Here is a 15,715-nt window from a genome sequence, read left to right as displayed (position 1 = left end):
TATTATATAGAGTGTGTTGGTCAGCTTTTCATCACTATGACTAAAACGCTTGATGACAAGAACAACTTAGAGAAAGAGAATGTTAATTTTGGCTCAAGTTTCAGAGCTCTCAGTCCATGTTCAGCTGACTCCAATGCATAACCATAATGGCGGAAGGGTGCAGAGGGGAAAAACTGTTCAATTCCTGACAGTCAGGAGGGGTTCAGGGTGGTGGATAAAGTCCCCAAGGGCATGCCCACAGTGACCTCCTCCTCCTGCCATATCCCATTTGCCTACCACAATCCATTCAAATGATTAATCTTCTGATGAGATTGGAGCCCTCATGATCCAATCATTTCACCTTTGAACCTTACAGCACTGCCTAATGTATGAACTTCTGGGTGGTCATTCCTGATCCCAACCATAACATAAAGGAATAAATGAAATAATGACATGAAAACTCTTTGGATTTTTTTTGTCTTTTTGAAAATTTTGATTCTACTAGCTTCAATTTATTATTTTTTAATTTCTTCTTTATGTTATTGAAGATTTGTGGGAAAAATTTCTTTCCAATATTGTGTCAGAAGTACTATGTCTCTCCTAAGCAAATGGTATGACTTTATCATCTCGCCACCTTCTCAGAGTAATTTTGTGCCTACTTATTATCTCTGCAAGACCATTTTTATGTTCTAAAGTTATATTTAGATTCAGTGTACTAGTAGTTCCTTAGTATCCACTGATTCAATGAATTGACCAATTTGCCTCTTGGATTCTTATGGAAAATAAATAAAGCATAGAAATAGTATATAAAAATAGTAATAAAATTTGTCTATGCCAGTCTCTGGTTTATCTGGGATTTTTAAATATGTATAATTTTCAGGTGTTAAATTAAGACACAAAACCACTTGCCCTCAATTCTGGAGGCTGAAGCTGGACAGATAAAATATTTGATGATTCTAGCAAAACTGACTTCAGATCCATCAATCCTCCCTCTCTGTTGAGAGAGTCTTCATAACACAGCAGGCCCAGGGCTCCTAGGTTCATGCAGGTTGCTGCTCATTCAGGGTTAACCAGGGGCCTTCCAAAAGTCTCTTTGTTGTTGTTCTCCTCCCAAAAAACGGGACATTCATACTCTTCTCATTGTTACATTAAGAGTTATCAGTGGTCACAGCAATATAAACAGGACAATGGTGTCTAGCTGAAATGGAAGGATGAGAGTAGGATATGAAGCATTTACCTGGAATATTTTAGATTGAGATGAGTTTATCAGATTAGCTAATTAATAATATGAATTTAGTCCTAAAAAGCATGATAATAAATATTTGGTGCCACGTACCTCATACTTTGACCTTGATGATTATGTGACATGTACTGTAAACTCACCCAGAAAACCCAGAACAATAAACATTCAATAAGTTTTGCTTTATTTTTATTTATTCATTTTTAAATATTTTATTAGTTGTTGATGGATATTTATTTATTTATTTACTTATGGTGCTGAGAATCAAACCTAGTGCCTTACATGTGCTAGACAAGTATCTATCACTGAGCCACAACCTCAGCCCTCTTTTTATTTTTGATAAATATTAATAAACTTAGATATTTTGAAGTCAGATGCATACTGTCCATTATAGCTTTGGAAATTTTACTTACTTTAGTTTTCTTGTCTTTACTTTCATCATTTGAAAATGAAGATATCTAACATTCCTGACAATGGTTATGAGAATCAGAGAAAATATTTTTAAGATAAGTTTTAGGTCTAGCATAAGAGATACCATATAGGAAGTGATTAATAAATAGTTATTATGACTAATAAATACTTACATTAATAAATATATTAATGATTATATTAATAGTTTTTATGACTGATTTTACTATTTACTTTAAAATTACTGTTTTGTTGCCTTTAAATATGTTTTAGTCATATTCACATAAACATATGAAATAATTTATACATATGTGTAGCATACATATATGCAGTAAATGTGCACTGTATAATATATATGTACTATGTATGCGTGCATACACACACACACACACGCACACAAATACTGAAAATAGTTTTACCCTAGTTACATGATAAATATTTTATGGAAAGGGAGCCCATGTTCTAATCCTGTTACAGGAATTTTGTACCATTTGTTATGAATTAAGTATATACAGGCACAAATATCTGCACTGAAATAAATTCAAGCAGAGTTTATTCTAATTAATTTTAGAATATACTATACAAACAGAAGTGGCATTTATACATACAAATACTATGGTTTTATTTTTTTCCTCCTAATAGGATTTAGCTTAAATTCTTTATTTTCCCTTTTGTATTAGGTAATTTTCTCAGTATCATTACATAGAATTTATTTTATCTGTTTCAGCTATTATAGAATCGTTATATGAGGACGTTATTAAATTGGGACTGTGACTGTAGAATTTTATGGACATAATAGGAAAAACTTTGCTTAAACTATTGGAAATGTATATTTTGAAGAAACTGAGTAGTTTCTGTCAATGTTAAAAACAATAAAAAGACCCCCTCACACACATACCACCAGTGTTGGTCATTTTTACTACAGTAGATAGGTTATAGGTCATTGCTTCTCTGTGGAGCCGTCATCTTGGTATCTTAAAGTTCTTTAATCCAGTGCTGCCCCAATCCCTGTCATCCTTGTCTAACAACCAAAGTGCTGATGTATCATTTATTCAACCAACTGCAAGCTGCCAGGCTGCCATTATGTACTCACTGGCCAGTGCCTCTCCCTTGATTCATTCAGCTCATACATTTGTTCATTCATTCATTTTGGTCTTGTTGTTCATCCAGCATATATGCAGTGAATACTTTCTAAATACAAGCCAGCTTCTGTCACTCACAGACTTACAGACTAGTGACAGTTATTCTGCAAATAGCCATGCAAACAAGAATAGCACTAATCTTATTAAAGTCCTATGAAGAAATACTTGGTGCTATCAAGTGGATAATAGAGGGATCAGAACAAGCAAGACTTCTTCAGAGAAGTGGCAGCTGAGCTGAAATATGCAAGAATTTCAAAGAGAATCTTGGAGGCAGGTGGCCCAGAATATTGAGAAGTGTCTGTGGGTTGGAGGGGCTGCAAGAAGGCCAGTTTGTCTCTGGTGGTGAGTCCAGGCTAAGAGACTGTGATATGTGAGTAACCCACAGACTTTGAATTGATTCTATGTCATGGTAATGAATTTGATTTTTACCCTAATTGTGATAGGAAGGAAGCCATTAAAGACTTTGAAGCACTGTGGTGATCTAATCAGCATTTCAAAGCCATCAATCTGTTCACCAAGGACAGGAATTTCAGGAGGGCAAGAATGGACACAGAAAAGCCAATTAGGAAGCTATTTATTAGTTAAGGTGAGAGATGGTTATCCCTTGAAGTCCCTTAAGAGAAGTGGATGATTTAAGAGATATTTAGGAAGTAAAATAGGAAGGTTGTTGGTGACCCGCTGAATAAGAGGGAGAAACAAGGTAACAAGGATAACTATTGAGGTTCTCTTCAGTTCTCTTTTATCACTACTCATGACTGCTCCATTGCTCTATCTTTTGATTCAGGTACTCCACTCTAAATTTAGTATAGATCCTAGACATTTTCAAATAGCATATCATTTCTTAAATCTCCTTTTCTCAACTAAAGCAGATTCGTTCTTAACTTCATTATTCCCTCCACAGCCATTTAGAGTGGGGTGTTCTGTCTTCCACTCCTCACAAACCATGAGGTCCAGAAAACCATCCAGCCTTCCTTCCACCTTTCTTTGCCCTAGAATGAGCCCCTGGCAAAACATCATTCTAACTTCACTGTATTACTTTTTACAAAAAACAAATGTCTTTTTAATACCCATGCATTTCTATGGCTGCTGTACATATGTTCCTATTTCCAAAGAAATTATTAATTTCTTGTGTATCTTTTCTGAGACTTTTTAATAAGTATGCCAGTGTGTGTGTGTGTGTGTGTGTGTGTGTGTGTGTTTGTGGAGAGAGTGAAAGAGTGTGTGTGTGTGTGTGTGTGTGTGTGTTCCTCTTTTTCTGTGTATGTAAATAAAAGCATCATTCTCTCCTTTGTATCTTTCATTTCCACTCAAAAAACCTTGACCATTCTTCATTCCAAATGTCATAGGAAATTTCAGGCGCATCAAGGTTTACAATAAACAACAACAAAAAAGTGAAACCATACAGAACTAGAAAAAGAGGGGGAGAATTTTATTTAATATTAGATTACTGAAAACCATAAAAATGAAATGTTGACAAATTTGATTTCACAAAACAGAAAATATAATTTTGCTAAAATGATTTGGATCTTAAGATTTATCCTCAGATCATACTTCAAGCTCCAGCTTGTCTCACAGCAGCTGCTCTGTTTGTGATACTGAAGGTAAAACCAATTCTTCTGGAAAACTCTACGCCTCTATCAGGCTCACGGAAACACCATGAGACACTATTATGTTTCACGTTTATTGCCAGAAAAAAAGGAATTTTGCTGGAGTTTCTTCATGTTTTCGTGGGTAGGTTAAAATTTCAGAAAATGATGATTTTCAGTGACCAGTCTCATTATCTTACCTGTGTGGATATAGGAAATTAGAAAGTTAGTGAGAACAAATCATTCACAACAAGGTATCAGAAAGTTCCTCCAAATTAGAATCATTAAGGAACATTTGTTTTTCCAGGTATCTCTGGATTTTAGCTCTTCCACTGTAGAATCAGAATCAATTTTATGTTAACATATGATGTAAAGATTTCCTAAATGCTAGGAATTAAAATTGGATACTTTTAAAAATGAATGAATAAATCATTGCTTCTGAAAAGATCTTTTAAAATGACTATCCTATTGGTGGTCACTTTGGTCATGTAAATTTTGTCATGTTGATGGAGATTTTAGAAAGGACTCTGAATATTTGAATTGATATTATTTGAGATGAAGATGGTGGAAATCATAGGAACATTATTTGGAAGAACTTTCAATTTGTTTCTGGTTGGGAGCTGAGCCTAGGGCCAGTAAACATTTCCAGGAAACAGAAACACAGAAACCTACTGTGCATGATCCAGAGTCTTGGCCATATTGCAATTGCAAGCCAGGTGGGAACCACATTAGACTTTACTCCTTTGTGGCCCAAAGCGTCCTTTTCTGGCTTAGGTTTGCTTCTGTGTTTTCCTTATTTATTTATTTATTTATTTATTTCAATCAGAATTCTTCCTTCTCCCCCGGCCCCTCACCAATTCGTTAAGGCTATTGTCATCAATATTTTCTGGAATTTCTTTTTTGAGTTTTACTTCCTTCCATGCTAGCATTCTAATGTTACTTGCTACTATAAAGTAGGACCCACAGTACCTTCAATTTTTTTTAAATTTTTGCTGCAAATTACTAAGAAGAAAAAAATAAAGAAAATTTCACAAGTCACAAATACGAAAAACTTTAAAATGTTTCAACATCTCTCAATGCCATGATTGACCTATGTCAAAAGAATAACCAGAAGAGAATAATCAACTGGTTTCATTTCATCATGTAGAGAGTATACCATTCTATCTAACTCTGTTGACACATAAATAAAATTGCACAGTGAGAAAAAGTAAAGCAGCCTTTGACATCCAGGACCTGGACTGGTACAATCAATGAAGCTTTGATGTTGCTATAAACTGGCCTGACATGCATGACTAGTGTTTTGTGTTCTCCTGTTGAAAAATGAACAATTTCCCAGGACCTCATCATCAAACAAATCTATCCTCAGACCATGATGCATCAAGATAAAAACAAGATCATTTTGTGAGTATGTTTAAAGATAGGCCAGACATGAACGTTATCTCAACTAAAAGCAAGACCAAGAGAACCCATACCCTGATCCATGAGTGAAAGGTACCTCTAAGTACAATTCTAGCCTGTTCTGATTTTACCTTTTTAAGCTAAGATTTATTAAGATAAGCAATTATAATATGGTCCCTGCTTCCTCATATACCTAATGCAGAGCAAAGCACCACCTCCTTGGATCTGTCTTGAAATAGCCTAACCAAAACCCCACTCCTGTAGCAAATTGTATTAAAATCCTTTAACTGAAATGTTCCACAATTCCCCAAGGTGTGTGTTTCCATTGCTGCAACAAGTAATAAACCCAACTCATTCAAGTATAGATGTGTATGTGCTCGTCTTTGGATGGAGGGCAATAAAACAGAAAATGGGGTCAGGATTGTACAGTACCTGTGGGTCATTTTAAAAACTTTAGTCTAAGTAGGTTGGTATGCTTTGGGAGGTTTTACTTTTACTTCTTCTTTTTTCTTATTAAATTTTTACATTTTAATAACTTTTTAAAAATTGAAATAGTTCAAATTCACAGAAATGTTCTAAGAACTATAAGAGAGTTTATGCATACATTTCACACAGATTCACAAATTATCATTTGTCCATTTGTTTTATAAAAAATCTGACTTTTTCTGAATTATTTCAGAGTAAGGTGGAGATATAATCATGTGTTTTAATTCTAAATAATTCAGTTTCCTAAGGTGAAGGACATTCACTTACATGCATAGTCATCAAATTATAAAGTATAGCATTAATATATCAAACATTAGTATATCATTATCTCAGACATCATTCACATTTTACCATTGTCCTGAGAATCTCCTATTTTTATTTTTTTAACTGGGATTGAACCCAGAGATGCTCCCCAACTCCTTTTTTTTTAAATTGTGTTTTAGGAGAGGGTCTCAATAAGTTGCTGAGGCTGGGCTTTGAACTTACAATCCCCCAGCCTCAGCCTTCCAAGTTGCTGGGATCATAGGTGTGCACCACTAAGTCTGGCAAGGGAATATGTTGTAATTTTTTTTACCTCATTCAGGATCCTGTCTAAGATAATATACCATACAATTGGCCCTCCCTGTGTTCTGAATCCTCAAATTCAACTGTGAATCAATTAGAACTTGAAAAAAAGTTTTGTTGCTAGTGACTTATACTATTTAGGTAGGCTAATGATGGTTGCACCTGCACTGAAGAGGTATAGACTATTCCTTCTAGATCATTATTTCATAAATGATATAAAAAACTATTTACATGACATTTGCAATTTTTGGGGCATCCTAAGGAATTTACAGATGATTTAAAGTATGAAAGAGAATGTGCATAAATCATATGCAAATGCTACACTTTATATATGATATCTGAGCATCTACAAATTTTGGTATCCAGGATATCCACCGATACCAAGTGATAACCACATTTAGTTCTTATGTGCCTTTATATTTCTTTAATTTTAAATGATGGCTCAGTCATTGTCTTTTTTAACCTTGATATCTTTGGAAAGGATGAGGCTTTCATTTTGTAGAATATCTTTCAATTTGTGTTTGTTATTTCTCCTTATAATTAGAGTCAATTTATGTATTTTAGTGAAAATCCTGCTGCATACTTCCTTGACTGAAAATGAGTTGATATATGCTATTATCCTGATCCACTGACCTGTCTCTTCATTAATCAATACCATGTCATCTTAATCATTGTAGCTTTATAATATATCCTGACATCAGGTAAAGTAAATTGGTTAACTCTTCAGCTGATTTAGGAGCTCTTAATTTCTATATACATTTTAGAATCATTTTGCAAATTTCCAAAAATGAACCCTAAAATTTTATTAGATTTACATCAAAATGATAGACAACTTTAAGGAGAATTGAGTTTTGAACAATTTTTAGTTGAATGACGTATAAACTTGATATAAAATCTTTACTTATTTGGGGGTTTTTATTTTTATTTGTAAATGTTTTCTAGTTTTTAGTGTATAAAGACATGTCATGCATTTTGTTATGTTCTATATTTAGAATTCTATACCTAGAAATTTATGTTTTGGTATGCTATTTTAAAAACTTTTTGTTTTCTAAATTTCAGATTCTAGTTTATTGCTTGCATTCATAAATAATTAATTGCTGTATGGTGACGATATATAGACTTGCTGCACTTAGTACTAGGAGCTTTTTGTAGATTTTGTGGAATTGTAAATTAATACATTGAGCTTATTTATAATAGCTGTATTAAGTTTTTTGGTAATTCTTTCAGCTCTATCACATTTATATTCTTTTTTCTTCATTTTAACTGAAAATAAATGTATATATTTATCATTTATAGCCGTTTAAAATATGTATACATTGTAGAATGGCTGAATTGAATCTGTTAACATGTGCATTACCTCACATACATATCATGTTTTATAGTGAGAACACTGGAAATATTCTGTTCTTAATGATTTTCAAGCATACAGTATATTAACTACAGTCATCACAATGTACTATAGATCTGAATCTATTCCTTCTAACTAAAATTTTATCTTTTGACCAACATCTCCCAACCTCACCACCCTGCCGAATCCCTGTCATATCTACATTTGCTTCTATTAGCTATTTTTTCTCCTGGTTATAGATCATATTTCCTGATATTTCACAGATTTTGAATTCTGTGTTGCTGAGTCCTGCAGTTTGGTACATTATTTCAAACATGATGAAATTTGTCCTGGAAGGCATTTAACTTGCTTACAGTTCTGTTTTGTCCTTTTGAAACTTGTTTTTAATACTTTTTTTTTTTTCAGGGTAGGTTTAGAATAGAAATCAGGAAATATCTTTTTCTGTAAATTTCCAGAGTGATGGGCTGAATGTGACCTTGGCATTGCAGTTTTCCAATCCATATCTAAAGAATATTTCATTCTAGAGCTACTTGGACCCACTATTAGCATGTATTATTTCTAGAGTTACTATTGAACGTCCTGTGTATTTATGAAGGACTATTCATGGTGGCTGGAAGAAACTCAAAGAGGTCTGGCTTTCTGTGAACACCAGAAACATTTTAGCTCACAACTCCTAGTTATTATTCTCTTGGAAATTATTCTTTTTCTTCCTTTGGGAACTCTGCCCTACACACCTGCAATTGGAATGCAGCCAAAGGCTTGAGCACATCTCTGGATCTCTTCCTCTACACAGCTCCTTTTTCTCTACCACCCTGCCTTGTAAATTCCAGCTGTTCCAGTCTCTGTTTCCTCTATTTGCTAAAAACTGTTTTATGCTTGGCTTTCTCTTTTAGATCTTCAATCTGGAAAGTGCCTCTAAGCAAATGCCTGGGGTGATGATAGGCTCTGGTTTTGTGTCCTTTCTCTGGGGGATCACAGTCCTGCGCTTCCTGTTGTTCATTGTTGGAAAACAATTGTTTAATGTATTTTGCCCCAGGTTCCAGTTGCTTTTGCCTGGAGGATGATTTCATACCATCTTACTCCCTCACAGCTGGAAACAGAAGTTACCTCATTATTTAGTATGGTTTTCTGTCTTTTCCTGGGCCAGTAAGCTCCCCTGGATGCCAGCTCTTCAAACATTTTTATCATAAAGCTATTTTTATTTTTTTGCATTTTCTTAATTTTGGACATGGGTACCCCTCCCCCACCCCCACCCCCACCCCAGGCTCATCTTGAACTTTTTTTTCCCCCTCAGCACAAAAGTGACCATCTTTTCAAGAAGACTTTGTTCTTTGTAAGGAGGAATTCTATGTAAATGTTGTAGGGTATCAGGCAGATGTGCTTCTTTATTAATTAATGGGCCACAGGGCATGAGGTTAAGGGCACAGAGATCAGCTAGGAAAGCAAGGTAATAGAATTATACCAAAAAAAAAAATAGTGGCTTTGACGAAAATATAGCAGTAGATATATTCTAATGGTAGGGTTGACAATTGACAGAATTTGCTAAAGATTACATGTAACGTTGAGATTTTAAAAGTTTACATATGATAACTTTATTTCCTAGGGCTTTGAGGTCATCAACAGATGTGAACTGAACTCACATCCAAAATTTGGTTGGATATTGAAACTGATGACATCATATACACACCCAGAAATCTTGAAATATTTTAAAATGGGACTTTAGGGGAGAGTAAGATTATTATCAAACATGCCCCAAAATAACTTGAGCTGAGATGGAAGAGGAGCTGGCTAAGGGTTTTATAGTGGGGTAGACTGGGGTGAAAGTTTCTCTGTATTGCTGGGGGGTTAATGGGTTTGAACATGCTGCTCTTAGAAATTCTAATCTGGTTTCCCAGACCCGAGGCACAAAGAGGGAGAAAAAGGGTAAAACTTAGAGCCTGTCAGCAGTCAAATCAAACATCAGAAAAATAAAAATAAAAAGTAAAAAATAACAACAACAACAAAAACAAGCTTCATTTCTGCACAGTGTTCCTTACAAGATTATTTTTCTCTAAGTAGCTCAGAATATAAAGTTGCCATTCCCAGAGATGGCGAAGAATGTGAAAGTTTGGGGAGGAGGAATCAGTGTTTAGATTAAGTCTGTTGTTTCAGATGATTTTAAGGTATACATTGATATACATTTCAGTTTGTAAAAGAGAACAAATTATATATTTTATGATTTGTTCTCTTTTACAAACTGAAATTTCCTATCAACATGGTCCCTACCTAACATAAGCAATATATCACTAAAAAAAATCAAAGCTGCATAACTTCATAAGAATTTTAATAACAGAATCACTTAAAGATAGATGCCCTACTTTTAATTGGCCCCTCTGTGTGTGGGTGTGTGTCTCTCTCTCTCTCTTTAACAAAGCAAAGGCATGAAAATAATTTGTAAACAGGTAAAAATTTAACTTGATAATTTCCTTTGGCATCTACCCAAAACAAATCATTATTGTCTGTTATTTTATGACAGAAGTGATTTGATTTTTTTATTAATGTAGAGACTGTATTCAAATTTAGATTTGTGTAGTATTTAAATTATTATATGTTTTACTATTTTTGCTCTTAAAGTGTAAAACTTTATTACTATCCTAAGATATTAGGTGTATTGACTTGTGTGTCTTATGTCAGAATTCATGATATATTTCTTTTAAAAACATGTCTAAATTTTTTTCTTTTTGATTTTGGAAGAACTGTGTTGTGGCTTAATTCAGTCACTTTAGAGAAAAGCATCATAAGAGTCAGTTTTGTTTTGTATCTTTAAACAAATTGAAATTGACAGAATCAATAAAAATGCCAACTTGTATAAAATTAAATGATCTAGTAATTTTTCAAGCTCTCAACAATTTCTTTAGAAATGATGCAACTGGTGGCCAATCCCACCTTTAAACCTTTTTTTAAACCAATGAATTTGAATATCAAGTCAGAAGATAAGAGACCTGGTTCTCAGTCACAATTCTACTTTGGAAAAATCCAGGAGTCATTTAGCTTATAAAATCCTGAGTTTTCTCATTTACAAATGAGAGAGTTGATGTAAATGACTTCCATTTCTGTGTAGGCTGAAAAGGCTTTAATGTTAGATTCTAAGTCAAGAGTGTAATTGAAGCATTGGAAGTCTTTTTGTCTTACCTTCAATCTACTAAAATGAACCATGCATCTAAATAAAAAGTTTAATCCTATGCTGCTAAAAGGATAATATTAGCAATTAACCCAGACAGAAAAAGTTTTGTTAGATACAGAATGCATAGATGAAACTTATTTTCAAAGATTTGCAAGAGGAAAGACCATTTAATCATGCTATTAATAAGCCGTCTAGGAAATACATGGAGTACAAACCTTAGAACACATTTTCTTCCCAGCAGTTTCTACAAGAAACTCCACTACTCTTCTATTTCTTTCCTCTTGACCATCTGTTGTTGAAAATTTGAGGCTGATTCAGGACAGAAGAACTTCTATATGAGATTGTGTTAGTCAGCTTTCTATGACTACAACAAATACCTTAGATAACCAACTTATAAAGAGGAAAGGTTTATTTTGTCTCGTAGTTTTAGAGGTTTCAGTCCATGATTGATTGGTCTCTTTGCTTTAAGGCCTATGGTGAGGTAGTATCTCATAGCAGAATGGAGTGGTGTAGGAAAAGTACTCACTTCATGATGGGAAAGAGGAAGGAAGGGAGGAAGGGAGGAAGGGAGGAAGGGAGGAAGGGAGGAAGGGAGGTGGAGGGAGGGACCAAAGTTCTACTGTCTCTATTAAAGTCATACCTCCTGTGACATAAGGACCTCCCACTGGATCTTGACTCTGAGAGTTTCCACCACCTTCCAATAGCACCATCCTGGGAACAAGCCTCCAAAGCATGAGTCTCTAGAGGAGATTTCAGATCCAAATTATAGCGGAGGTTTTACCAGAGAACTTCCCAGACCATCTTAAAATAAACCCCTGAAACATTACTCACCACCTCTGAACCAAACCAGCTGTCAATCACCAGGCAACTTGCCTCTAGTCCTGGGAGCCACCACTTTAGAAGTAAATCAAGGAGTGGTATTATCAGCTCCTCTCCCTGCCTGGTGGGGAAAACAGGAAGATCATTTCTGATTCTGTGCTTACAGAGATCAAATGTGCAGCTAAAATCTCAAGTTGGAAAAGTTTCTGAACCTTTCCTTCTGAAATGTTGCTCTTCATCATGGTTATGTTCTAGTGAAATATTAGAACAGTATAATCACAAAACCTTGAAAATCCATGTTGAAGTGCTCTCTCACTTCCAAAGCACTTTATTTCACTCATTTATTTATCACCTACTATGTACGGTCTAGGCATCATTCTAGGCACTGATCTTATAGCTGGTAGTCTCTTTAGTTAGCTCAACTTCTCTAGGATTTTGCTTCTCTCTTTCCATCTGTCTCTCTTATTAGACAAGGAAACTAAAGTTCATCAAGTACCAGTATGAACCAAGTCACGTAACTAATAAATATTAGCCCTAGAGTTCAAACTCAGTCTTCAAAGGCATTATTTTTTCTGTTATGTTTTTGTGAAAAGATATCTATGGCTGGCGTTGCTTTGCAGGGAAATTGCTTCTAAAATTCCAAACAACTGACCAATAAATATGCATTTTAAAGAAAAAATTTTGGGAAGTCATGCATTAGCCATATATTCATGGTGATGCTTCTGAGGACGTATCTTGTATACGTTTGGCTTCCGAGAAATATTGAAGTGAATGGATGCTAGAATGTACTTCCAAATTCCCCATGATGCATGAGCTCTTTAGCACCTTAAAGATTTTGTTTCAGGGTAAAAAATGGAAGGTTTCACTTTGACTTTCAGATATAATTAATATTTTTAAATGCAGCTTTGGGAGTCTTGGGGTATTTTCCTGGATCGATAAAGTAAAAACTTTTTCACTTGTAAATGATCCTTGTGAGTAATCTTCAGGCCAGAACTCTGAAGCAGATTAGAAGAGAGAGAGAGAGGGGTCAGGTACCTTGAATTCTTAAAAACACTATATTCATATATTATAATGAATCTACTCTGTCTTGTACCTCACTTGAATGTGTCTGGGATATTCCATTACTCTTTTTTCATCTTTCTCTTTTTAGGTTACTGCCCACATGGCTATCGGGAATGTCAGAATGGCAAATGCTACAGAGTAGAGCAAAGCTGTGATTTTGCCGATGACTGTGGAGATAATACTGATGAGAATGAATGTGGTGGCTCTTGTACTTTTGAGAGAGGCTGGTGTGGCTGGCAGAACTCCCTGGCTGAAAACTTTGATTGGGTTTTGGGGATTGGCTCTCATCAAAGCCTCAGACGACCTCCCAAAGACCACACACTTGGAAATGAAAATGGTAGGTGATTCGGTTGATCATATCCACAAGGTCCATCTCCTGCCTTCCCTGAGAGCAGCTGGAGAGACAACCTCAGTGACACTTGCAAGTCAGCCAAACACAGTGTTTTTGTTTCCTGTGGCCACTGTAGAATAGGGAATGGCCATGAAACTGGGTGTCTTAAACAAGAGGCATTTATTGTCTCACATTGCTGAGAGCTGGAAGCCCGAGATCAAGCTGTTGGCAGAGTTGTTTCCTTCTGAAGGTTCTCAGGGAGAATCATTTCCTCCATACCTCTCTCCTTGGCTCTGACAGCTTCAGGTGTTCCTTGCTCGTAAATGATGGTTGCTTCTGTGTTTTCATTTGATGCATGTGTTTTCTCTGCCCCAATTCCCTCTTGTTATTATGATGCAATCATATTGGATTAGGGTCTACCCTGATAGCCTCATCTTTACTTCATCAGCAGCAAAGATCCCATTTCCATTTATGAGGATTAGGGTTAGGGCTTCAGTAATGGGGTGGGGGTTATGATTCAACCCACAACAGTGAGTAGCCAAAATCTAATATCAGTCACTGTTTTGATAGATAGTTAGGTGATAAGCCAGGCTATCATCAGATTCCTAAATGACAGGCACTTGTCGTAAATAACCCTGAATTCTGACACTCATTTGATCATCAGCAAGTCACTTAGTTTCCAGAATCTCAGAGTCTTCATTTGGAGGTCATGAATTTGTCACTGTGTAGCTAGCAAAGTAGCGTGCAGATCACATGAGATGATATATATGAGGGGAAAGGTCTATGCAACCTGTGGAGAGACTGTGAAAATGTAACTACAAAGCCACATATGTTAAGAATGTTGGGTGTGGATTATTTTTAAAATAAATCTCAGTCTTGTTGCTCAAGGAGCAAACAACATGAGCCAAAACCCAAACTAGGGGGTGCCACAAAATTGTGAAAAGATGTTTAAATATTGGTATTCCATAGGTCTGTTTTAAAAAATCAACTAAGCCAGGCTTACCAAGTCAGGGCATAGAAGACCTAAATCCCAAACACTCAGCCCTCCATACATGAAATTTTGTTTAATATATAAGAATGAATTTAATCCTTTTCCTCTCATGTTGCATATCAAAATTCTCAGTATTTTATTTACATACTCATCAAGTGACCGAATATTTGAAAGCACATGATATTCCCTTATTTAGATTTCACAGGGAACTGTGGCATTGTTTTATAATAACTGGATAGCTGAAGGAGTCCATTAAACGATTTCTATAACTGTCTTGTTGATCTGATGGCATAAATATCCTGTCAGATCAGTTAATCTGCATACTGTGAGGCACTGCACTAAAAGCACAGACAGTTGAAAATTGTCCTGTCAGTGAGCTAGGGACAAGGCCATTAGATTTATTCTCTGTTTCAAATGGAAATGCTATTGGCAGCTCAGATCTTATGAAATGTAATTAAAAACCCTAACTAAGATGGAGAAACTAAAATAATCGCCTCATTGTTATTTCTGTCCTATGTGAATCCCATCCTTGTTTCTAGGGCACTTCATGTATCTGGAGGCTACTCCAGTGGGCCTTCGGGGTGACAAAGCCCACTTCAAGAGTGCCGTGTGGCAAGAATCCAGCTCTGCCTGCACCATGAGCTTCTGGTATTTCATATCTGCAAAAGCCACGGGGTCCATTCAGGTTCTCATTAAGGTAGGATCTCAACTGGAGAAGCCTCTGAGTTTGGTGAGGTTCCTGAAGGCAGCACGTAGTCTGAGGGAGGAAATAAGCATCCTTTCATCTCCAAAAGCTACTCCTGTGACCCACATGCTCTGCGGTTTGGTAGACTGGGGCATGGGAGCCAGCTTTGAGTTCATCATCATGCCTTGTGAATCCCAGAGATTCCCTTTGTGCTAATAATTAACCTACTTCTTTCTATTAAGTTTCCTTCCCTATCTTTTTTTTTTTTTTTAAAAAAAAAAGATTATTTGTCTATCTGATAGGAGAGCAACTATCCATTTTTTTTTCTCCTCCATGAGTAATCATTAAGGGAACTAATAATAGCCATTCTGGTTCTAAGCCCACAGTGCAAAGGACTGAACGGCTCAGAATAATCAAGGTATGATTACATTGAACTGCTTATTAACTGTGACACACTAATGCATTTTCTTACTGAGGATTAATTGGATGTTTCCGTCAGAGCTTTAATTTAGT

At 35.6% G+C, this 15,715-nt stretch overlaps 1 protein-coding gene across 1 annotated transcript in view; it reads left to right on the top strand.

The window, feature by feature from the left end:
• Positions 1–15,715, top strand: part of Malrd1 (MAM and LDL receptor class A domain containing 1) — a 670,952-nt gene that overhangs the window by 372,677 nt on the left and 282,560 nt on the right. The window contains exons 27-28 of the mRNA XM_046423053.1: positions 13,284–13,532; positions 15,057–15,214. Coding sequence (XP_046279009.1) covers positions 13,284–13,532; positions 15,057–15,214 — 407 coding nt within the window. The remainder of the gene's footprint in view (positions 1–13,283; positions 13,533–15,056; positions 15,215–15,715) is intronic.

Source organism: Marmota monax, unplaced genomic scaffold, assembly GCF_021218885.2.
Source record: "Marmota monax isolate L192 unplaced genomic scaffold, Marmota_monax_Labrador192_F-V1.1 WCK01_AAM20220418_F8-fsc00098, whole genome shotgun sequence".
NCBI classification, from domain to species: domain Eukaryota; kingdom Metazoa; phylum Chordata; class Mammalia; order Rodentia; family Sciuridae; genus Marmota; species Marmota monax.
This window is presented reverse-complemented; position numbering and strand designations above follow the sequence as displayed.